Source organism: Dendrobates tinctorius, unplaced genomic scaffold (assembly GCF_039654945.1).
Source record: "Dendrobates tinctorius isolate UK_male_01 unplaced genomic scaffold, ASM3965494v1 ptg000403l, whole genome shotgun sequence".
In the NCBI taxonomy this organism is placed as follows: Eukaryota; Metazoa; Chordata; class Amphibia; order Anura; family Dendrobatidae; genus Dendrobates; species Dendrobates tinctorius.
In genome coordinates this window covers 1,371,921-1,397,560 of record NW_027362068.1, presented here as the reverse complement: position 1 = coordinate 1,397,560, position 25,640 = coordinate 1,371,921, and the positions used below count along the sequence as shown (strand labels likewise).

Sequence of the window (25,640 nt, the reverse complement as noted above, 5' to 3'; positions counted from 1 at the left end):
TACAAGCAAACAGGTCACAGGTGAGGATGTTACCTTTAGTAGCCATTCAAACCCATTGGTGTCAACTTCTGTGCATGTTATCAGGTCAAAATCACCAGGGTATGTAAACTTTTGATAAGAGTCATTTGGATGTTTTGAGTTGTCATTATGATTTAAAAAAGAGAAAACAGTAGTTTGACAATAAATGACTTCACCCAACCACTAATCATGAGTGGAGAAAAAGTTTTGGTGTTATCATTCATATTCTCTGAGAAAGGCTGCCAAGAAGGCAAAAGTTTTGCCGGGGTATGTAAACTTTTGAGCACAACTGTACTGATGAGATTAATAGAATGATTGCTTTACATTTACTTTTAGCAATCTCTTTTCTGGCCTTATGTATACATAACATCCAACAAGCACGTCTTCCTCTGCTTACTGTCATTGAACGGAATCATTGATTCCTGAGGCTGAACAGATGAGCCAGCAAATCTCTAATCACAATAATATCGACGTAAATGATGCTCCGTGCTGGAAAAAGTCTGCATCCCTTAGAGCTGTGGTTTCCGCTCTACGTGCATTGGTCCAATAGTCTTTAGTAAATGGCCGGCCCCTCAAACTCCTCCCCACTTTTTCAGCATGGACATGAATGTAAGAGGTTTCACCTTCATGAGAATGAAACTTTGTATCATCCAGTTTCCGCAAAGCATATGCCATGTCGTCCTTACGAGCAAACTCCACAGTCCCCATTTCACCCTGGTGTACATCGGCATAGCAGACATCTCCAGCTTGTCTCATATGATCTTTCGGCCAACTCCCTGATGGGGGAAGCCCTGAGACGAAGACTGTGTATTTAGATCGCTGGGACAATGGTCTTTTCCTCCCGTGGGGTCCTCCATATCCTCCCCCTTGATCCACAGTTTGACCTGGGAAACTCCACACGTACTGGATGAAAGCCGAACTTGTATCCATTGCTTCCAACTCCAGAATGCTGACTCCAAGCTAGGGGGATGATCACTTGGTGGCCTAGTAAATAGTGTTCTGGGGGTACAATATATGGGCTGACAAGGGTGATGGTAGACCCATTGTCCTGAAGTCTCTGGGCCTCCTCCTTGATGTAATTTTCCTCCCCAGGTCACATTTCATCAAGGCAACAGTTATTGTATTTTGTGTTTTGCTCATCACTGGTGACATGTTAGTCGGCATAATGAAAATTGCTTTGTTTCCTCTCAGCTGACGCAGTGTGCACCAGTCCTTGGCTTCGGGTTATCATATTGGCCCAGTGGCACACTAAACCTGTTCTTAGGTTGTGATATGGGCTAGAACATTTCCAGTGTTCCCTGGCAAAGAGTCCCATGCATCTACAGTTATGGCAGCTTAACCCTCCTCGCCCCAACATGGGCTATACTTGAAGGTTTCGGAACCTCCCTCTGTATAGTCCAGAATCCCCACTGTTCCTCCTCCCACCGGTCCATGGGTTCCCAACTCGCTGGCACTGTCCTTTCACGTAGCCTGGGTCGATTAGCAGACCAATCGTTAGCCAATCTTGAAGCCTCATCCAGATGGAATGGTTTTCTAACCTCAGCCTGGTAGAGTGGTTTTCTATCAGTCACCCATTCTTTTAAGTCACCTGGGAGCTTGAACAGGAATTGTTCCAGCAGCACGAATATATTCAAAACATACAGTTGTGGCCAAAAGTATTGACACCCCTGCAATTCTGTCAGATAATACTCAGTTTCTTCCTGAAAATGATTGAAAACACAAATTCTTTGTTATTATCTTCATTTAATTTGTCTTAAATGAAAAAAAACACAAAAGAGAATGAAGCAAAAAGCAAAACATTGATCATTTCACACAAAACTCCAAAAATGGGCCAGACAAAAGTATTGGCACCCTCATCCTAATACTTGGTTGCACAACCTTTAGCCAAAATAACTGCGACCAACCGCTTCCGGTAACCATCAATGAGTTTCTTACAATGCTCTGCTGGAATTTTAGACCATTCTTCTTTGGCAAACTGCTCCAGGTCCCTGATATTAGAAGGGTGCCTTCTCCAAACTGCCATTTTTAGATCTCTCCACAGGTGTTCTATGGAATTCAGGTCTGGACTCATTGCTGGCCACCTTAGAAGTCTCCAGTGCTTTCTCTCAAACCATTTTCTAGTGCTTTTTGAAGTGTGTTTTGGGTCATTGTCCTGCTGGAAGACCCATGACCTCTGAGGGAGACCCAGCTTTCTCACACTGGGCCCTACATTATGCTGCAAAATTTGTTGGTAATCTTCAGACTTCATAATGCCATGCACACGGTCAAGCAGTCCAGTGCCAGAGGCAGCAAAGCAACCCCAAAACATCAGGGAACCTCCGCCATGTTTGACTGTAGGGACCGTGTTCTTTTCTTTGAATGCCTCTTTTTGTCTCCTGTAAACTCTATGTTGATGCCTTTGCCCAAAAAGCTCTACTTTTGTCTCATCTGACCAGAGAACATTGTTCCAAAACGTTTTAGGCTTTTTCAGATAAGTTTTGGCAAACTCCAGCCTGGCTTTTTTATGTCTCGGGGTAAGAAGTGGGGTCTTCCTTGGTCTCCTACCATACAGTCCCTTTTCATTCAGACGCCGATGGATAGTACGGGTTGACACTGTTGTACCTTCGGACTGCAGGGCAGCTTGAACTTGTTTGGATGTTAGTGGAGGTTCTTTATCCAACATCCGCACAATCTTGCGTTGAAATCTCTTGTCAATTTTTCTTTCCCGTCCACATCTAGGGAGGTTAGCCACAGTGCCATGGGCTTTAAACTTCTTGATGACACTGCGCACGGTAGACACAGGAACATTCAGGTCTTTGGAGATGGACTTGTAGCCTTGAGATTGCTCATGCTTCCTCACAATTTGGTTTCTCAAGTCCTCAGACAGTTCTTTGGTCTTCTTTCTTTTCTCCATGCTCAATGTGGTACACACAAGGACACAGGACAGAGGTTGAGTCAACTTTAATCCATGTCAGCTGGCTGCAAGTGTGATTTAGTTATTGCCAACACATGTTAGGTGCCACAGGTAAGTTATAGGTGCTGTTAATTACACAAATTAGAGAAGCATCACATGACTTTTCCAACAGTGCCAATACTTTTGTCCACCCTCCTTTTTATGTTTGGTGTGGAATTATATCCAATTTGGCTTTAGGACAATTCTTTTTGTGTTTTTTCATTTAAGACAAATTAAATGAAGATAATACCAAAGAATTTGTGTTTGCAATCATTTTCAGGAAGAAACTGAGTATTATCTGACACAATTGCAGGGGTGTCAATACTTTTGGCCACAACTGTATTCTGTTTCTTGAGTCCTTCTATCCACCGAGTGCATGCTGTACGTAATGTGTTAGCAAACTCCCCATGCGTGTGTGCAAAGGGCTTGTCAGTCTCCTGAAACTTCCTTTGGTAGCTTTCAGGTGTGACCTTAATGATGCAAGCCCCTCTTTCCTGTTATCCACTGTCCTTTCCGCAGGGGCGGGTAGGGGTACTGCTACATTCATACCCAGATGTTTGCTTAACACTGCCGCCCGCTCTATCTCCTTGGCCCGCTCTCCTAGCGCATCCAGCATCTGCCTCAACTCAGTTGGTCGATGCTCCAACATCTAGATGACAGCTCTGGGCTGTGGTTCTTCCACAAAGATGCCCTTTTCCACGTCTGAACTGACCGCCTGTGGATGTTCACGGTCCCAGTTGGCCAAGCATTGTATTAGGGTCGCCTGGTTATCCTCTGGCAACCACTCTCTCTCAGAGCAAAGGGCTCTCAGCTCCTCCTTCTTGAGGCTCTTGTAGATGGATTCTGCCATCTCTTCTGCCAAGTCACCACTCAGTATCTTGCCCTGGTTTGCAGTCCAGAGATAGGTGATCCCACCCGCTGCCAGCACTTTTGAAGATCTGAGGTTGTGGGTTGTAATAATCACCTAGGCAGGTTAATGATAGAACTATTTTTTATTCCTTACATCCATTTTTTTTTTTTACAACAACTGTGGGTAGATTGCCCAAATACATTGCCACAGTCCACAAGATACCCCTCCCCGAGGCCGGTAGTCCCACTGACCCCGTACCAGGCGATAATCACTGTCTCCCAACTTTTGGTTGGCCCACAGATTTTGTATCTTCCACCAGTATAGTCTGTAGTCACAGTCCACACTCCCCTGGACAGTAGGTAACACAACTGAAGTCCATGTTTCCAGTAACAACAGTCCATAAGAAAGTTCCTGAAATCCAGACGACAGATCCCTCAAAAGTAGCACATGTCCAGCCAAACCAGCAACCAATCTCCAAACTCCATAGACCATCCATCCATGTGCTCCATGATCTCATCCTTGATTATCTCCCTTTGACATCAGTGTCCCCAACTCACTGACCAAGAAAGTGGCTTTTTCCTCCCTTCCCTTTAAACATTTTCTTTTAGCTCAAAGAATGAAGAATATTCCAGAAGACCATCACCTGGGATTGTGTGCCAGACCCCCTGCGGTGACAGCTTCCTTGGATCTACTATCCCCATGCACACAATAGGCCCAGTGGCTGGGAGAACAATGGCTTGAAGACCCTGAGATACTAATGAGATTAATAGAATAAATGCTTTACATTTACCAACAAGCATTTCTTCCTCTGCTTACTGTCACTGAAGGGAATCATTGATTCCTAAGGCTGAACAGACGAGCAAGCAAATCTCTAATAAAACACAACAAGCAAATTTCTAATAAAACACAATAATATCAAGGTAACCATGTTGGAAAAAAGTCTGCATCCCTTAGAGCAGTGGACTCCACTCTACTTGCATTAATCCAAGTAAGTGACCAGCTCCTCGCAGTGGGCAACCTAGTTAGAACCTCTACAGTGGGGAAGAACCTACAGACAGAACCCCTACAGAGGGAACCTACAGACAGAACCCCTACAGTGGGGTTACCTACAGCCAGAACAAGAACCCTACACTGGGTAAACTACAGCCGGTACTCCTAATGGGGAACCTACGGCCAGAACCCCTTTTTGGGCAACCTACAGCCAAACTTCTACACTGGGGAACAAACAGGCAGAATCCTACACTGGAGAAATATCAGCCAGAACCCCTACAGTGGGAAATCTATAGCCAGCACCCTGCATTGGAGAAACTTCAGCCGAAACCTCTACAGTGGGGAAACTACAGACAGAACACCTACAGTGGGGAACCTACAGCCAGAAACCTACACTGGGGAAACTACAACCAGGACCCCACCCTGGGAAACCTTCAGCCAGAACTTGTACAGTGGGGAAACTACAGCCAGAATCCTGCAGTGGGGAACCTACAGCCAGAACAAAAACCCTACACTGGGGAACACACAGCCAGAAGCCATACAGTGGGGTAACTGTAGCCAGAACTACTACATTGTGGAACCATTAACCAGAATCCTACAGTGGGGAATCTACAGCCAGAACTCCTACAGTGGGGAACCTACAGCCAGAACAAGAGCCGTACACTGGGAAAATTACAGCCAGAACCCCTCCAGTAAGGAACATATAGACAGAATCCCTACAGTGGGGAACCTACAGCCAGAACAAAAATCCTACACTGGGGAACACACAGCCAGAAGCCATACAGTGAGGAAACTGTAGCCAGAACTCCTACATTGTGGAACCATTAACCAGAATCCTACAGTGGGGAATCTACAGCCAGAACTCCTACAGTGGGGAACCTTCAGCCAGAACAAGAGCCGTACACTGGGAAAATTACAGCCAGAACCCCTCCAGTAAGGAACATATAGACAGAATCCCTACAGTGGGGAACCTACAGCCAGAACAAAAACCCTACACTGGGGAACACACAGCCAGAAGCCATACAGTGGGGAAACTGTAGCCAGAACTCCTACATTGTGGAACCATTAACTAGAATCCTACAGTGGGGAATCTACAGCCAGAACTCCTACAGTGGGGAACCTTCAGCCAGAACAAGAGCCGTACACTGGGAAAATTACAGCCAGAACCCCTCCAGTAAGGAACATATAGACAGAATCCCTACAGTGGGGAACCTACAGCCAGAACAAAAACCCTACACTGGGGAACACACAGCCAGAAGCCATACAGTGGGGAAACTGTAGCCAGAACTCCTACATTGTGGAACCATTAACTAGAATCCTACAGTGGGGAATCTACAGTCAGAACTCCTACAGGGGGAACCTTCAGCCAGAACAAGAGCCGTACACTGGGAAAATTACAGCCAGAACCCCTCCAGTAAGGAACATATAGACAGAATCCCTACAGTGGGGAACCTACAGCCAGAACAAAAATCCTACACTGGGGAACACACAGCCAGAAGCCATACAGTGAGGAAACTGTAGCCAGAACTCCTACATTGTGGAACCATTAACTAGAATCCTACAGTGGGGAATCTACAGTCAGAACTCCTACAGGGGGAACCTTCAGCCAGAACAAGAGCCGTACACTGGGAAAATTACAGCCAGAAGCCCTCCAGTAAGGAACATATAGACAGAATCCCTACAGTGGGGAACCTACAGCCAGAACAAAAATCCTACACTGGGGAACACACAGCCAGAAGCCATACAGTGGGGAAACTGTAGCAAGAACTCCTACATTGTGGAACCATTAACCAGAATCCTACAGTGGGGAATCTACAGCCAGAACTCCTACAGTGGGGAACCTACAGCCAGAACAAGAGCCGTACACTGGGAAAATTACAGCCAGAACCCCTCCAGTAAGGAACATATAGACAGAATCCCTACAGTGGGGAACCTACAGCAAGAACGCCTACAGTGATGAACCTAAAACCAAAACCATAACCATACACAGAGGAACCTACAGCCAGAACCCCAGCAGCGGAGAAGCTACAGCCAGAACCCCACCAGTGGGGAACCTACAACCAGAACCCAACACTGGGGAAACACAACCTGGACTCTACACTGGGGAAACCTACAGCCAGGAGCTGTACAGTGGGTAAACTAAAGCCAGAACCTCAACAGTGGGGAACCTACAGCCAGAACCAGTACAGCAGAGAACCTACAGGCAGAACGCCTACTTTGGGGAACCTAGAGCCAGAACTCCTACAGTGGGAAACCTACAGCAAGAACCCTACACTAGGGAAAGTACAACGAGAATCCTACACTGGGAAACCTTCAGCCAGAACCCAGTAAGAACACTGACAGTGGGGAACCTACACCCACAACCCCTACATTGGGTGAGTTATAGCTATAACTCCTAAACTGGGTAACCTACAGCCTGACCCCTACAATTGCGAACCTACAGACAGAACACCTACATTGGGGAACCTACAGCCAGAACGCCTAAAATAGGAACGCTACCACCAGAACCCTACCGTGGGGAACCTACAGTCAGAACCCCTAACACTGGGGAATCTAGAGTCAGAAACTCTTACACTGGAGAACATACAGCCAGAATCCCTACAGTGGTTAACCTACAGCCTGACCTCTACAGTGTGAACCTATGGCCAAAACTTATACAGTGGGGGACCTGCAAATATATTCAGGTGGGAAAAGAGAAAAATTCATATCTAAAATAATGTGGCTGCATAAACCTGCACACAGCTACACTAATACTTTGTTGTAGTCCCCTGTGACTTTGTCTTCTAGGGTCAGGGTTTATCAGCGCCGCACATCTAGAATTGGCAATCTTTACCCACTCTCCTCCTAGCAGCAGCTCCACATCTGACTGACTATGTGGGCGTCTCTTCAGGTCACCACAGATTGTTGAGGTCTGGGCTCGGCTGTTCCAGAACTTTCATCTTCTTCTAATGAAGCCGTTCTTTTGGTGATTTGGAGGTTGCATAGGGTCGTGGTCGCGCTGAAAGGTGAAATTCCTACTCATCTTTAGCTCATATGTGAACTGTTCATATTTTTCCCTCCACCTTGCCAAGCCCTGGTAGTTCCAGTTGCTAAAAAAGCTATTCCCAAAGCACAATACTGCCTTAACCATGCCTCACTGTGGAGATGGTGATCTTTTGGTGAAAAGTTCAATCTTGATCTCAATAGACCACAATGTTTTCCCACATGATTGTTTCAGGCTTAATGAAGGTTTTGGCAAAACATCGCTAGGCCTGGATGTTTTTTATTGTAAGATAAGGCTTCCATTTTCCTATCCAGTCCCAAAAATCAGGCATTTGAATAATACAGCAGATTGTTGTCACAACGCAGGGCACAATCAGGAGTGTCGAGAAATTGCTGCAGCAACAATAATGCTGCTGTCGACCTCTTGGCAGCCTCCTGGACCAATTTTCTCATCAATTTTGGAGGGACGCCCAGTTCTTGGTAATGTCACTGTTGTGCCGAATTTCAGCCCCTTCTTGGTGACGTCTTCACAGTGTCAACGGCAGATCTAATACCTGGTAAATGCTTTTGTACCTTGTCCTCACTGACAACTTTCCACAATGAGATCCTTTGCTATGTGGTGAGCTGTTCACGGACCAGAATATGTCAGGAATATCTTGCTTAACCCCTTAGTGACCAATCCAATTTTGACCTTAATGACCAAGCCAATTTTTTCAATTCTGACCACTGTCACTTTATGAGGTTATAGCTCTGGAACGCTTCAACAGAATCCACTGATTCTGAGAATGTCTTTTCGTAACATATTGTACTTCATGTTAGTAGTAAAATTTCTTCGATATGACTTGTGTTTATTTATGAAAAAAAAAATTTGGAAAAAATGTTGCAGTTTTCAAACTTTTAACTTTTGTACCCTTAAATCTGAGCTGTCACACTAAATAGGTAACAAATAACATTTCCCACATGTCTTCTTTACATCAGCACAATTTTGGAAACAATTTTTTTTTGTTAATAAGTTTTAAGGGTTAAAAGTTGACCAGAGATTTCTTATTTTTCCAACAAAATTTACAAAACCATTTTTTTTTTAGGGACCACATCACATTTGAAGTCACTTTGAGGGGTCAATATGACAGAAAATACCCAAAAGAGACTCCATTCTAAAAACTCCACCCCTCAAGGTGCGCAAAATCAAATTCAAGAAGTTTATTAACCCTTGAGGTGCTTCATGAGAACTAAGGCAATGTGGAAGGAAAAAATTAACATTTAACTTTTTCTCCCAAAAATTACTTTAGACCCAAACTTTTTTATGTTCACAAGGGAATCAGGAGAAAACAGACCACAAAATTTATTACGCCGATACCCCGTATGTGGGGAAAAGCCACTGTTTGGGTGCATAGCAGGGCTCAGAAATGCGGGAGCTCCATTTAGACTTTTTGAACGCAAAACTGGCTGGAATCGATGGCAGGCGTCGTGTCGTGTTTGGAAACCCCCCCAATTTTAACCCCAATCCCAACACATCCCTAGCCCCAACACCACAACCCTAGCCACAACACCACAACCCTAGCCACAACACCACAACCCTAGCTCTAACCCTAGCTCTAACTCTAACCCTAGCCCCAATATTTTATTATTTTTACCTGACTAAGGGGGTGAGAAAGGGGGGTTTGGTTTACAATTTGTTTTATTTTCATCACTGTGATAGGGTCTATTACAGTGATCAAAATGAACTAATAGGAAAAATCTCCTATTGTTGCTGGGTATCGTTCGTCAGATCTCGGCACTGCGCATGCGCCTGCCATTTTCTTCCAGGAAGATGAGGGCTGGGGACTGAGCAGGAGGGTCCGGGGATGACAGAGTTACCGGGAGGACTCGAAGAACCCCATTTCTCTCTCCTCTTCTATGCTAGATCATATTAGAGGAGAGAGAAATGAATTGAAAATCTGACTTTTTTTGCGATCGCCGTTATTCGGTGATTAATGGCGATCACGTGACGGAGGACGGTAAAAAACGACTCGAATCATGTTCTCCGTGGCCTCGGCTACCCCCGGTTTTTAATGGGTTGATAAGAATCTCTGTAAATGATGGCAGCCAAGCACTGGCTACTATCTAATATGAGGGGAAAAATGATTGGCTGATTCTGAACAAAAGCACATGTCCAATTATATGAAGGTGCTCACACTTATGCAACAGCATTATTTTAGTTTTGTGGTTTTTATTTTCACCTCAAAATTATTTAAGTTTGAATCTCAATGGATTTGTATGCATTATGGATGATAATAAAGGGTTAACTTCCAGCTAGAGCAGCTACAGTGGGAAACCGTCAAACAGAATACCCGAAGAATCTATTGCCAGAACCTCCGCAAATGGGAATAGTCAGGCTAGTTTCACACTAGCGTTTATTCCACGCAGCGCACGGCGCCGCTAAGCCCCGCCCCCTGCCAGCTCCCTGCCCTCCCCATCCGGTCATCGACGCCTACTATCACACATGGACACTTGCGATCTGCGCACCCCATGCTAAAGATAGGGTGCGCAGACCGCAAGCGTCCATGTGCGATAGCAGGCGACGATGACCGGATGGGGCGGGCAGGGAGCCAGCAGGGGGCGGGCTTAGCGGCACCATGCGCTGCGTGGAATAAACGCTAGTGTGAAACTAGCCTAAGGCAAAAACTCTATATTGAGGAACCTACAGCAACCATAAGTTGGAAACCTAAATCCAGCACCCTTACTGTAAGAACCTATGGCTAGAACCTATATATTTGGGAAACTACAGCTGGAACCCCGCAATTGGGAACATACAGCTATAAACCCTACAATGGGGAACCAACAGCTAGAGCTACAACAGTAGTGAACCTACAACCAAAATCCTCACAGTAGATAATCTACAACTGGAATTCCTACAGCTAGAACCCCCGAAGTTGGAAATCTAGAGCCTGAACCCAAGGGTTATTGTTAATCTACAGCCATAAACCCAACAATGTAGAACCCACAGCTAGAACTGCTGCAGTTCGGAATCTACGGGCGGAACCCCTGAAGTTGGGAAATTACAGCCAGAACCCTCATAATTGGGAACTTATAGCAATCTGTTCTTAAATGGAGGCAGCCTACAGCTAGAACATATATGTCATGATACCAGTGCTGGGTGACCGGCACTGCTGGGGTTAATGTTCTGACCTCAGTGCAGACTCTCACCTGCACACATGGGACCTATTATGGTGGCCTCTCCCTGGTTCTGGGAGAGGCTTCTTATAGCCTCAGGACGCTCCCACCCCCGTCAGTTATACTTTCGCCCTTGGCATTGTGTGGTGACCCCTGAGTGTGTTAGTGCTGTGTTCTGGTTGCTTGATTCTCTGTGTATGACTCTGTCTGTTCTCTGGATATCGCTTTGGATTCTGCTTGGTACCTTCTACGTCTGTTTGGTTTTGATCTCTGCTTGGCCCTGACTATCCGCTCTGTCTCATCCCTGGTACTTTACTGATATCTTGTGTATGACCTTTGGCTTTGTCTGACCTCCCATCTGTTTATCTGTTTATCCCTCCTGTACCTCGCTTGCCTGTACTGTGCATGACCCCCGCTTTGCCCGACTTTGAGTTTTCTACCTTCTATGAAAGCAGGATGCTAAGCCCCGCCCACTTGCAGTCACATGACCGTTCACATCATCGTAGGTCCTGTGCCGGCTTGCTAAACTTCTACATTCAGGTCCTGTGCATCTTTATTTTCCAGCTGTTCTTGTTCCCAGGGGTCCCTACGGTGCGGGTGAGTCCCTGCTTAGTGAAGGCTGTACGCCGGCGCTGTCAGGACCCTGACAATATATAGTTGGGAACCTACATCCAAAACCCCTGCAATCAGGAACCTAAAGCCAAAATCTCCGCAGTTGGGAATGTAAAGTTGGAACCACTATGGTTGAGAAACATCAGCCGCAACCTATGAAGTTGGAAAACTATAGCTGAAACCACCGAAATTGGGAACCTGCAGCCATAAACCCTACAATAAGGATTTTATAGCTAGAACCAATACAGTTGGGAACCAACAGCCAAAACCGCTGCAGTTGGAAACCTGCAGTAGGGAACCTACAGTCGAGACCATAGCAACCCAGCAAGGAGGATTATGTGATCATTTGATGAATTACCTTTCCAAATATGCTCAGTCTGCTTGGATCAATATAAGGTTCTCTTAGTAACCACCTGACAAAGGGAAAATAAAACATAAAGATAGCAGTCAAGAGGAAAAACAAAATCTTAAAAAGAAAATGACAAAAATAACAAAGTACACTGACCTATAGGAACAGGGAAGAACAATTACAGTGAAATACTGACCTATGGGAAGATGATGGACCCATTACAAAGTGGCCCTGACCTACAGGAAGAGTGAGGAGCCATTACAGTGTGATTGTGACCTAAGGAAGAGGGAGGAGCCATTACAGTGTAACCCTGACCTAAGGAACAGGGAGGAGCCATTACAGTGTAACCCTGATCTAAGGAAGAGGGAGGAGCCATTACAGTGTGATTGTGATCTAAGGAAGAGGGAGGAGCCATTACAATGTAACCCTGACCTGAGAGAGGGAGGAGCCATTACAGTGTAACCCTGACCTAAGGAAGAGGGAGGAGCCATTACAGTGTAACCCTGACCTAAGGAACAGGGAGGAGCCATTACAGTGTAACCCTGATCTAAGGAAGAGGGAGGAGCCATTACAGTGTGATTGTGATCTAAGGAAGAGGGAGGAGCCATTACAGTGTAACCCTGACCTGAGAGAGGGAGGAGCCATTACAGTGTAACACTGACCTAAGGAAGAGGGAGGAGCCATTACAGTGTAACCCTGACCTAAGGAAGAGGGAGGAGCCATTGCAGTGTGAACCTGATCTAAGGAAGAGAGGAATCATTACAGTGTGACCCTGACCTAAGGAAGAGGGAGGTGCTATTACAGTGTGATTGTGACCTAAGGAAGAGGGAGGAGCCATTACAGTGTAACCCTGACCTAAGAGAGAGGGAGGAGCCATTACAGTGTAACCCTGACCTAAGGAAGAGGGAGGAGCCATTACAGTGTAACCCTGACCTAAGGAAGAGGGAGGAGCCATTACAGCGTAACCCTGACCTAAGGAAGAGGGAGGAGCCATTACAGTGTGAACCTGATCTAAGGAAGAGGGAGGAGCCATTACAGTGTAACCCTGACCTAAGGAAAAGGGAGGAGCCATTACAGTGTAACCCTGACCTAAGGAAAAGGGAGGAGCCATTACAGTGTAACCCTGACCTAAGGAAGAGGGAGAAGCCATTATAGTGTGATCCTGACTTAAGTAAGAGGGAGGAGCCATTACAGTGTAACCCTGACCTAAGTAAGAGGGCGGAGCCATTACTGTGTGACCTTGAGCTAAGGAAGAGGGAGGATCCATTACAGTGTGAACCTGAGCTAAGTAAGAGGGAGGAGCCATTACAGTGTGATCCTGACCTAAGGAAGAGGGAGGAGCCATTACAGTGTGATCCTGACCTAAGGAGGAGGGAGGAACCATTACAGTGTGATCCTGAACTAAGGAAGAGGGAGGAGCCATTACAGTGTGATCCTCACCTACAGGAAGAGTGAGGACCAATGACAATGTGACCCAGACCTACGGGAAGAGGGAGGACAAATTACAGTGTGACTCTTACCTGTGAGCCATCACAGACCCTGAGTTACAAGATGAAGGAGGAGCCATTAAAGTGTGACCCTGACTTATGGGAATAGAAGGCCCTACTACAGTGTGGTCTTGACCTACGGGAAGAGGGAGGAATCATTACAGTGTGATCCTGACCTATGGGAAGAGGGAGGAACCATTACAGGGTGACCCTGACCTACAGGAAGAGCCATTACAGTGTGACCCTGACCTCAGAAAGAGGGAAGAGCCATTACAGTGAGACCATAACCTACAGTAAGATGAAGGACCCATTTTAGTGTGATCCCGTAGGTACGGGAAAAGAGAGGACCTATTACAGCGTTCCATTGTCCAAAGCTTCCCGTGGCTCATTATTCGCTTTCCCCTGACGAACCCCTTTTGGACCTAGAAAAGGGGGAAAGGCGTTGGGATGGGGTACCAGCCCCCTAAGATAAGTGTAACCTCACTATGGGCTTGGCTGACCGATACACCTATGTTTTTCTTATATTGTTGTGGCCATTATCTGCTTACACAGGTCTGGGCATTTCCCTTCCATACCTAACGTGTCTTTGTGATATTTTGGGCACGTTTACATGTTTTTCATGTGCTATCTACCTTATATACGATCATGTCATTGGACCCTTCTGATGCATATATAGGATGGGCTATTTAGCCCTTTGGTAATGAGTGTAAACCTGTTTTGTTGGGCATGGCCTTTGACATATTGTGCTCTATGATCAATTGTGCTGCTGACTACACAATGCATGTTTGATACAGGACAAGATTTGTCCATTAAAAAGCTCTGTTTCTATTGGAAGCCCTCTGTATTCTAATAGAAGGGCATTTCTCTCTGATCCGTGTTATAGAAGATCTTTTTTTCACACTTGATATGCAGAGCATTTACACATGCTTACCTCTTCTTGACGTGGAGCCATAGCCATATTTGGCTCAATACAGGATATAGAAGAAGCACAAACGGACCAGTTACAATATTTGCACCAATAGCACCTTATATTTGATAGGTGTTTGGTGGTGGCTTTTTGATAAGGAGTCCTGTAGAGGGTCAATAAGGGTCAGTAGACGTGGAGCGGGAGCGCCATATCGCGTCCCAGGGTGCCAACCTCCGCTGTAAGGAAGGGATATCTATACAGGGCAAGGCACTTTCTATCCTCTCTAGTTTATTCCTTTGTGCTTGTTACTTATTTGGCGCTCAAACAATAAGCTATAATCTTTTTTTGCACTGTGACGTTACTGACAGCACTAGGATCAGACCCTCTACTCCTTTTTACATATACACATAGAGACTATTTTTTTGTTTTTTTGATACTTTTAATATTCATTAATAGAGGTTATTTTTTAAGGGTTCTGTAGTGAAATATGTATATGTATGACCAGCAGTAATTAACATCTGTCCTTACACCGCAGCTCTCTACACAGGTCATGACCTCATGCTATCCTGAGAAGGCAGTCTCCTGTCTCCAATCTCACCAGGGGGCTTTACTGAGAACCACAAAGGGGAAACATCTCACACCCTCCAGCTCTTTGAAGAAGAGATGCCAATTTGAGAATGGCAGTATCTATCTATGAGAAAGGTTACACAAAGAGTTTCAGAGAAAAAATAATGTATTCATTGGTAAAATAGCCATGGTCCAGTCACAGACCAGCAATTAGAATATTAACATGAGAGGCTGGTCTAGAAATTGGATTCCCAAGTCACCTCTATAAATTAGGCCTATTCCCAAAGAAAAGGGTTCACAGTGAGGGGCAGCCTAGCTGTTGTGCTCCATTCCATATTCCCCCCCTCCCTCGGGGACAGAGAATCAGGATGCAAAGTTCGATATTTCTGTAAGTTTTCTCCCTTTTATTTTATCGCTGTTTTGCATATTTGTATGTCATTTTTTATTTCCATTTTTATATCCTTTTATTGTAAGCACTGTACCTTTAATATTAAAGCTTAAAACTTTAATAAGTCTGAACCTTGTTGCTCTAAAGATTCCCCAGCCTTAGAGTGTGCGCTCCTGGTGATTGGCACATAGCAGTAGTAGTAGCATTTCCGGGACTCATCGCCCGTGTATTCGGTGAGTGGTGGCAGCGTGTGTGAGCGGGGTGCGTGGTCTGTGTCGGGGTGTGATTTATACTCCCACTGCAGCATAGGACAGAGGGTGAATGCTGGACTGAGTGAGAGGAGACAGATTAACCCTTTCAACCTCAAGTCACGTGCTGAGAGGCGGGTAATTCGTGACAGGTTCTTTTTTACTTCTATGGTTTTTGACTCTTACCTGTGAGCCATCACAGTGTGACCCCGAGTTACAAGATGAAGGAGGAGCCATTAAAGTGTGACCCTGACTTATGGGAATAGAAGGCCCCACTACAGTGTGGTCCTGGCCTATTGGAAGAGGGAGGAATCATTACAGTGAGATCCTGACATATGGGAAGAGCGTGGATCCTTTATAGTGTGACCTTGACCGACAGGAAGAGCCATTATAGTGTGATGCTGACCTCAGAAAGAGGGAAGAGCCATTACAGTGAGACCGTAACCTACGGTAAGATGAAGGACCCATTTTAGTGTGATCCTGACTAACAGGAAAAGGGAGGACCTATTACACTGGGATCCTGACCTACAGGAAGTGCCATTATAGTGTGACCTTGACCTAAGAAAGACGGAGGAGCCATTACGGTGTGACCCTGACCTAAGCAAGAGGCAGAAGCCATTACAATGTGACCCTGACCTACGGGAAGAGAGAGGATCCATTACACTTTGACCCCAACATATGGGAAGTGTATGGACCCATTATAGTATGACCCTGAACAACAGGAAGAGGGGGGAGCCATTACATTTTCACCAAGACCTAAGGAAAGATGGAAGATCTATTACAATGTCACCTTCACCTAACGGAAAAGGGAGGACACATTACAGTGTGACCCTGACCTACAGGAAAAGGGAGGAGTCATTACAGTGAGACACTGACCTATGGGAAGAGGGAAGAGCCACTACAGTGAGACCAAGACCTATGGGAAGAGGGAGGAGCTATTACATTGTGACACTCTACCTAAGGACCCAAGGAAGAGGGAGGAGCCATTACAATGTCACCCTCACTTAAGCGAAGAGGGAAGAACAATTACAATGTGATAATGACCTACATGGAGAGGGATGACCAACTACAGTGTGACCCAGACCTACGGAAAGCAGGAAAAGCCATAACAGTGTGACCCTCTGACTTACAGGATGAGGCAGAACCCCATTACAGTGCAACCAAAACCTAAGAAAAAGGAAGAAGCCATTACAGTGTGACTCTGACCTACCGGAAGAGGAAGGACCCATTACTGTCTAATCGTGACCTATTGGAGAAGTGGTCCTATGGGAAGAGGAAAGCCATTACAGTGTAACCCTGACCTATGGGAAGAAGGAGGAGCCAATACAGTGTGAACCTGACCTACAGGAAAAGGGAGGAGCCATTACAGTGTGACTCCGACCTACGAGAAGAGCCATTATAATGTGACCCTGGTCTTAAGAAAATGAAGAACCCATTACAGTGTGATTCTGACTTACAGGAAGAGGGAGGAGTCATTACAGTGTGACACTGTCCTATGGGAAGAAGGAAGAGCCTTTACAGTGAGATAATGACCTACAGGAAGAAGGCACATTACAGTGTGAACCTCGACCTATGGGAAGAGTATAAAGCAATTACAGTGTGACCCTGACCAAAGGAAGAGGGAGGAATGATTACAGTGGGACCCTAATCTACCGGAAGAAGGAAGAGCCATTACAATGTGACCCCCCAACCTACTGTAAGATGGAGGACACATTTCAGTGTGATCTCGGCCTATGGGAAGAAGGTGGAGTCATCGGTGTGACCCTGAATCAAGGAAGAGGGCGAAGCCATTACAGTGCGACCCTGACCTATGGGAAGAGTGATGAGTCATTACAGTGTGACCCTGACCAAAGGAAGATGGAGGAATGATTACAGTGGGACCCTAATCTACCGGAAGAAGGAAGAGCCATTACAATGTGACCCCCCAACCTACTGTAAGATGGAGGACACATTTCAGTGTGATCTCGGCCTATGGGAAGAAGGTGGAGTCATCGGTGTGACCCTGAATCAAGGAAGAGGGCGGAGCCATTACAGTGCGACCCTGACCTATGGGAAGAGTGATGAGTCATTACAGTGTGACCCAGACATACTAGAAGAGTGAGGACCCAATACAGTATGATCTTAACTTATGGGAATGTAAGAAGAAGGACCGGGGGTACCTCTCTTGCGACCGGTCCGGAACTGTCAGGACTGTCACTTTTGTTGTCCAGGGGAAAGCTTAGAAACCCAGACAGACCTTTGCACTCGACAGCAGGGGGCGTGGCTGAGCTAAAAAAAGGCCAAAGCGCGCAAAAAAGCGGGAAGACTTGGCGGGAACACGCAGCACGGGAAGTTTAGTGGTCTGTCCACAGAGCCCGCGCTATAGAGTCCCTGTGACCACAGAGACTGTGACCAGATACGTGCCGTGTGCCCGTTGGCTCCCACAACTGAAGTTGCCAAACGCTCCGGGCCAGTAAGTACCGTGCGCGTGCCGCTTAAGAAAGACTGGGTGACTCATCGTGAACTGTGCCCTTTCTCACCCGCGTACGTCTGTCGAGCTATGTTAAGCTCTGGCAGTGTTGGAGACTGCACTTCATTACGCACAACGAGTCCTGGACCCAGGCCCCGTACAAGATGTCAAGGACTTACCATCACCGCTGGGAACAGGATAATTAACGCCTCCAGGACGACACTGGACTCATCACGTGCTAACTGCGTTGGCGCCACCGTTTGAACTTAGGACTTTAAAGTCAGGAAGTTGTCAGACTAATAAGTTAACCCTTAATGAACAGTTGCTTTACTTTTTACAATTGTTACCTCACCCTGCACACCCTCTGTGTTAATATCATCTGCTATACCCCTGTTTATCCCTTCTCCCGGCGTGGAGTATCCCCCTGTTCAAGTAAGATTAACGTTAAGCCTTGCTCTGCCTCCTGTCCGTTACTGCATCCGGCAACAAGGAGAGCTTACTCATCTCCTTTCCAAATCACACCTCACCACATGTGCAGTTGACCTCATCCCTTCCCACCTGCTCCCCAACCTCACTAACATGCTCATTCCAGTCCTAACCCATCTCTTCAACCCATCGCTATCTTCTGGTACCTTCCCCTCTGCCTTCAAACATGCCACCATCACACCCATCCTCAAAAAAACAAACCTTGACCCAACTGCTATGCCCAGCTATCACCCCATATCACTGCTCCCATTTGCTTCCAAACTCCTTGAGCAGCCTGTACATGCTCAACTTTCCTCCCACCTCTCATCTAACTCTCTCCTTGATAACCTCCAATCTGGCTTCCTCCCCCCACCACTCCACCAAAACTGTCCTGACCAAAATTACTAATGACTTACTCACAGCCAAAGCTAACAGACAGTTCTCCATCCTCCTTTTCGACCTGTCCTCTGCCTTCGACACAGTCAACCACTGTCTACTGCTCCAGATTCTTTCTTCCCTTGGCAGCAAAGACCTTGCCCTGTCCTGGATCTCCTCTTATCTTTCCGACCGCTCATTTAGCGTTTCCCACTCCCACACTACCTCCTCATCCCGCCTTCTCTCAGTTGGAGTTCACTAAGGCTCTGTCCTAGGGCCCCTACTTTTTTCCATCTATACCCTTGGCTTAGGACAACTCAAAGTCCCATGACTTCCAGTACCACCTGTATGTGGATGACACTCAAATCTACCTCTCTGGCCCAGATGTCACCTCTCTGCTGTCCAGAATCTCAGAGTGTCTATCAGCCATATCCTCTTCCTTCACCTCTCACTTCCTATAACTCAATGTAGACAAAACCTAACTCATCATCTTTTCTCCATCTCACGTATCTTTCCTACCCGATATATCTATTATGGTAAACAGCATCACGCTCTCTCAGCACCTGAAATCCGCTGCCTCGGAGTAACTCACGACTCTGCCCTGTCCTTCAAACCACACGTCCAAACTATTGCCACCTCCTGTCGCCTCCAACTCAAAAATATTTCCAGAATCCGTCCCTTCCTCAGCCATCAATCTACTAAAACTCTTGTGCATGCCCTCATTATCTCCCGCCTTGACAACTGCAACACCCTCCTCCTTTGTTGCCTCCCCGCCAACTCTCTTGCACCACTCCAGTCTGTCCTCAACTCTGCTGCCCGACTAATCCACCTCTCTCCTCGCTACTCCCGTTTCTCCCCTCTGCAAATCTCTCCGCTGGCTCCCAATTCCCCAACGAATCCAGTTCAAACTAACACTGACCTACAAAGCCATCCACAACCTGTCCCCTCCCTATATCTCTGAACTAATCTCCCAATATCTTCCCTCACGTAATCTTCGATCCTCCCAAGACTTCCTTTTCTCCTCTACACTTATTCGTTCCTCACACAACCTCCTCCAAGATTTCTCCCGAATATCCCCCATCCTCTGGAATTCCATGCCTCAACACGTCCGATTATCCACCACCTTTGGATCCTTCAGACGGAACCTGAAAACTCATCTCTTCAGGAAAGCTTACAGCCTCTGTGGGGTTTTTGCCTTCCCCAGGATCAACAATGCAGAACAGCTGCACTAAAAATAGGCTGAACTAGATGGACATAAGGTCTTCCTTCAGCCTCCAAAACTATGTTACTATGTTATCCCGTAGAATGTAAGTCCGCAAGGACAGGGTCCTCTCCCCTCTGTACCAGTCTGTCATCATAAATCTGTTTACTGTAAATGATATATATAACTTTGTATATAACCCCTTCTCATGTACAGCACCATGGAATTAATGGCGCTATATAATTAAATAATAATAATAGCAACCTGATCATAGGAAGAGGGAGGAGCCATTACAGTGTGATCCTGACCTATGGGAAGAAGGAGAAGCCATGACATTGTGACACTGACCTAAGGAAAAATGGAGGACCTATTACAATGTCATCCTCACCTATGGGAAGAGGGAGAACCCATTACAGTGTGATCCAGATCTACAGGAAGAGGGAGGACAAATTACAGTGTGACTCTTACCTGTGAGCCATTACAGTGTCACTCTGAGTTACAAGATGAAGGAGGACCCATTACAGTGTGACCCTGACATATGGGAAGATGGAGGAGCCATTACATTGTGACCTTGACCTATGGGAAGAGGGAGGAACCATTACAGTGTGACCCTGACCTACAGGAAAAGGGAGGACCGATTACAATTTGATACTGACCTACAGAAGGAGGGAGGGGTCACTGAAGTGTGATACTGACCTACAGGAAGAGGGGCGAGCCATTATAGTGTGACCATGACCTACAGGAAGAATGAGGACCCATTGCAGTTGGACCCTGACAAGATGAGGGAGGACCCGTTACATTGTGACATGATCTATGGGAAGACAGAGGATCCATTGCAGTGTGACCATGACCTGCGAGAAGAGGGAGGAGTCACTACAGTGTGACCCTGACCTACAGGAAGGGGAAAGAGCCATTAAAGTGTGGCCAAGTCTTATGGGAAGAGGGATAACCCATTACAGTGTGACCATGACCTACTGGAAGAGGGGGGAGCCATTACTTTGTGACCATGGCCTACTGGACGAGGGGGGAGCCATTACTGTGTGACCATGGCCTACTGGAAGAGGGGGGAGCCATTACTGTGTGACCATGGCCTACTGGAAGAGGGGGAGCCATTACTGTGTGACCATGGCCTACTGGAAGAGGGGGGAGCCATTACTGTGTGACCATGGCCTATTAGAAGAGGGGGGAGCCATTACTGTGTGACCATGGCCTATTAGAAGAGGGGGGAGCCATTACTGTGTGACCATAGCCTACTGGAAGAGGGGGGAGCCATTACTGTGTGACCATGGCCTACTGGAAGAGGGGGGAGCCATTACTGTGTGACCATGGCCTACAGGAAGAGGGAGGAGTCATTACAGTGTGACCATGGCCTACTGGAAGAGGGGGGAGCCATTACTGTGTGACCATGGCCTACAGGAAGAGGGAAGAGTCATTAAAGTGTGACCATGGCCTACAGGAAGAGGGGGGAGCCATTACTGTGTGACCATGGCCTACAGGAAGAGGGGGGAGCCATTACTGTGTGACCATGGCCTATTAGAAGAGGGGGGAGCCATTACTGTGTGACCATGGCCTATTAGAAGAGGGGGGAGCCATTACTGTGTGACCATGGCCTACTGGAAGAGGGGGGAGCCATTACTGTGTGACCATGGCCTACTGGAAGAGGGGGGAGCCATTACTGTGTGACCATGGCCTATTAGAAGAGGGGGGAGCCATTACTGTGTGACCATGGCCTATTAGAAGAGGGGGGAGCCATTACTGTGTGACCATGGCCTACTGGAAGAGGGGGGAGCCATTACTGTGTGACCATGGCCTACTGGAAGAGGGGGAGCCATTACTGTGTGACCATGGCCTACTGGAAGAGGGGGGAGCCATTACTGTGTGACCATGGCCTATTAGAAGAGGGGGGAGCCATTACTGTGTGACCATGGCCTATTAGAAGAGGGGGGAGCCATTACTGTGTGACCATAGCCTACTGGAAGAGGGGGGAGCCATTACTGTGTGACCATGGCCTACTGGAAGAGGGGGGAGCCATTACTGTGTGACCATGGCCTACAGGAAGAGGGAGGAGTCATTACAGTGTGACCATGGCCTACTGGAAGAGGGGGGAGCCATTACTGTGTGACCATGGCCTACAGGAAGAGGGAAGAGTCATTAAAGTGTGACCATGGCCTACAGGAAGAGGGGGGAGCCATTACTGTGTGACCATGGCCTACAGGAAGAGGGGGGAGCCATTACTGTGTGACCATGGCCTATTAGAAGAGGGGGGAGCCATTACTGTGTGACCATGGCCTATTAGAAGAGGGGGGAGCCATTACTGTGTGACCATGGCCTACTGGAAGAGGGGGGAGCCATTACTGTGTGACCATGGCCTACTGGAAGAGGGGGGAGCCATTACTGTGTGACCATGGCCTATTAGAAGAGGGGGGAGCCATTACTGTGTGACCATGGCCTATTAGAAGAGGGGGGAGCCATTACTGTGTGACCATGGCCTACTGGAAGAGGGGGGAGCCATTACTGTGTGACCATGGCCTACTGGAAGAGGGGGGAGCCATTACTGTGTGACCATGGCCTACAGGAAGAGGGAGGAGTCATTACAGTGTGACCATGGCCTACTGGAAGAGGGGGGAGCCATTACTGTGTGACCATGGCCTACAGGAAGAGGGAAGAGTCATTAAAGTGTGACCATGGCCTACAGGAAGAGGGGGGAGCCATTACTGTGTGACCATGGCCTACAGGAAGAGGGGGGAGCCATTACTGTGTGACCATGGCCTACTGGAAGAGGGGGGAGCCATTACAGTGTGACCATGGCCTACTGGAAGAGGGAAGAGTCATTAAAGTGTGACCATGGCCTACAGGAAGAGGGGGGAGCCATTACTGTGTGACCATGGCCTACAGGAAGAGGGAGGAGTCATTACAGTGTGACCATGGCCTACTGGAAGAGGGGGGAGCCATTACAGTGTGACCCTGACCTACAGGAAGAGGGGAACGCCAATACATTGTGGCTGTGACCTAGGATACACGGAGTGTAGGGGAACTGCCATTGAGATGGCTGAAGGAAGAAACGATAATATTTTATATATATTAATGGACCGGGATGTGGTACAGTCTTGATACAGAATACTGGGGACGATTGATGGGTTACAATGCTTTGATCATTAATTTTTAATGTCAAAGAACTACAGCCCTCAGTGGACACATCCTGGTTTCTTCATACATTTGTGATGAAGCATTATCTATCTGTACAGAGCTGAATTCCGTCACAATATGTGTACACCGAAAATACAGCAAAGAAGAGGGGCTCATTCTCACTCTACAGCAGCTATTTGGTCCTTTACTTCCACAGATCCGAATCCTCGGTGAACTTGATGCAGGATTTTCAGTCCCTGAAATCCACTGCCGCGACCATCAAACCTCGCCACAATGACGTTTTCTGTGTTTATGAGAACCGAATCCCAACCAATATGGAACTTGTCCGTGACCAGCTGATTGCCCGGAGACTCATCCCTGAGAAAGCAAAACATAGAGACGACGGATCAAAAGGTGCAAGTACCCCGAGAAACAAAGACACAAAAGACCTGGAAATAAGAAGAAACGAACAAGAGACAAACGGAAAGAAAATAAAATCTACACGTGTCTCATATTAAGCTCAGTAAACAATAAATACTATGGTAATATCAGGCAAATACTACTGTAATAGCCAGCAAATAATACAGCCACTATAAATACATCTGTAATATCCCGGAAATACTACAGCCACTATAGATACTACTGGAATATCCAGGAAATAACACAGCCACTATAAATACTACTGTAATATCCAGGAAATACTACAGCCACTATAAATACTACTGTAATATCCAGGAAATACTACAGCCACTATAAATACTACTGTAATATCCAGGAAATAATACAGCCACTATAAATACTACTGTAATATACAGGAAATACTACAGCCACTATAAATACTACTGTAATATCCAGGAAATGCTACAGCCACTATAAATACTACTGTAATATCCAGGAAATACTACAGCCACTATAAATACTCCTGTAATATCCAGGAAATACTACAGCCACTATAAATACTCCTGTAATATCAATGAAATACTACAGCCACTATAAATACTACTGTAATATCCAGAAAATACTACAGCCACTATAAGTACTACTGTAATATCCAGGAAATACTACAGCCACTATAAATACTACTGTAATATCCAGGAAATACTACAGCCACTATAAATACTACTGTAATATCCAGGAAATAATACAGCCACTATAAATACTACTGTAATATCCAGGAAATGCTACAGCCACTATAAATACTACTATAATATCCAGGAAATAACACAGCCACTATAAATACTACTGTAATATCCAGGAAATACTACAGCGACTATAAATACTACTGTAATATCCAGGAAATACTACAGCCACTATAAATACTCCTGTAATATCAATGAAATACTACAGCCACTATAAATACTACTGTAATATCCAGAAAATACTACAGCCACTATAAGTACTACTGTAATATCCAGGAAATACTACAGCCACTATAAATACTACTGTAATATCCAGGAAATAATACAGCCAATATAAATACTACTGTAATATCCAGGAAATACTACAGCCACTATAAGTACTACTGTAATATCCAGGAAATACTACAGCCACTATAAATACTACTGTAATATCCAGGAAATACTACAGCCACTATAAATACTACTGTAATATCCAGGAAATACTACAGCCACTATAGAAACTACTGGAATATACAGGAAATACTACAGCCACTATAAATACTACTGTAATATCCAGAAAATAATACAGCCACTATAAATACTACTGTAATATCAAGGAAATACTACAGCCACTATAAATACTACTTTAATATCCAGGAAATACTACAGCCACTATAAATACTACTGTAATATCCTGGAAATACTACAGCCACTATAGAAACTACTGGAATATACAGGAAATACTACAGCCACTATAAATACTACTGTAATATCCAGAAAATACTACAGCCACTATAAGTACTACTGTAATATCCAGGAAATACAACAGCCACTATAAATACTCCTGTAATATCAATGAAATACTACAGCCACTATAAATACTACTGTAATATCCAGAAAATACTACAGCCACTATAAGTACTACTGTAATATCCAGGAAATACTACAGCCACTATAAATACTACTGTAATATCCAGGAAATAATACAGCCACTATATACACTACTGTAATATCCAGGAAATACTACAGCCACTATAAGTACTACTGTAATATCCAGGAAATACTACAGCCACTATAAATACTACTGTAATATCCAGGAAATAATACAGCCAATATAAATACTACTGTAATATCCAGGAAATACTACAGCCACTATAAATACTACTATAATACCCAGGAAATAATACAGCCACTATAAATACTACTGAAATATACAGGAAATAATACAGCCACTATAAATACTACTGTAATATTTAGGAAATAATACAGCCACTATAAATACTACTGTAATATTTAGGAAATAATACAGCCACTATAAATACTACTGTAATATCCAGGAAATAAAACAGCCACTATAAATACTACAGTAATATCCAGGAAATACTACAGCCACTATAAATACTACTGTAATATCCAGGAAATA

General features: G+C 45.7%; 1 protein-coding gene across 3 annotated transcripts in view; it reads right to left on the bottom strand.

The window, feature by feature from the left end:
• The window catches only part of DPP10 (dipeptidyl peptidase like 10), a 763,146-nt gene that overhangs the window by 47,541 nt on the left and 689,965 nt on the right, over window positions 1–25,640 (bottom strand). For all 3 annotated transcript variants that reach the window (XM_073563825.1, XM_073563827.1, XM_073563826.1), the window contains 2 exons: window positions 23,283–23,477; window positions 11,896–11,950 (listed from right to left, as the gene is read on the bottom strand). In XM_073563825.1, the coding sequence (XP_073419926.1) occupies window positions 11,896–11,950; window positions 23,283–23,477 (250 nt within the window). The remainder of the gene's footprint in view (window positions 1–11,895; window positions 11,951–23,282; window positions 23,478–25,640) is intronic.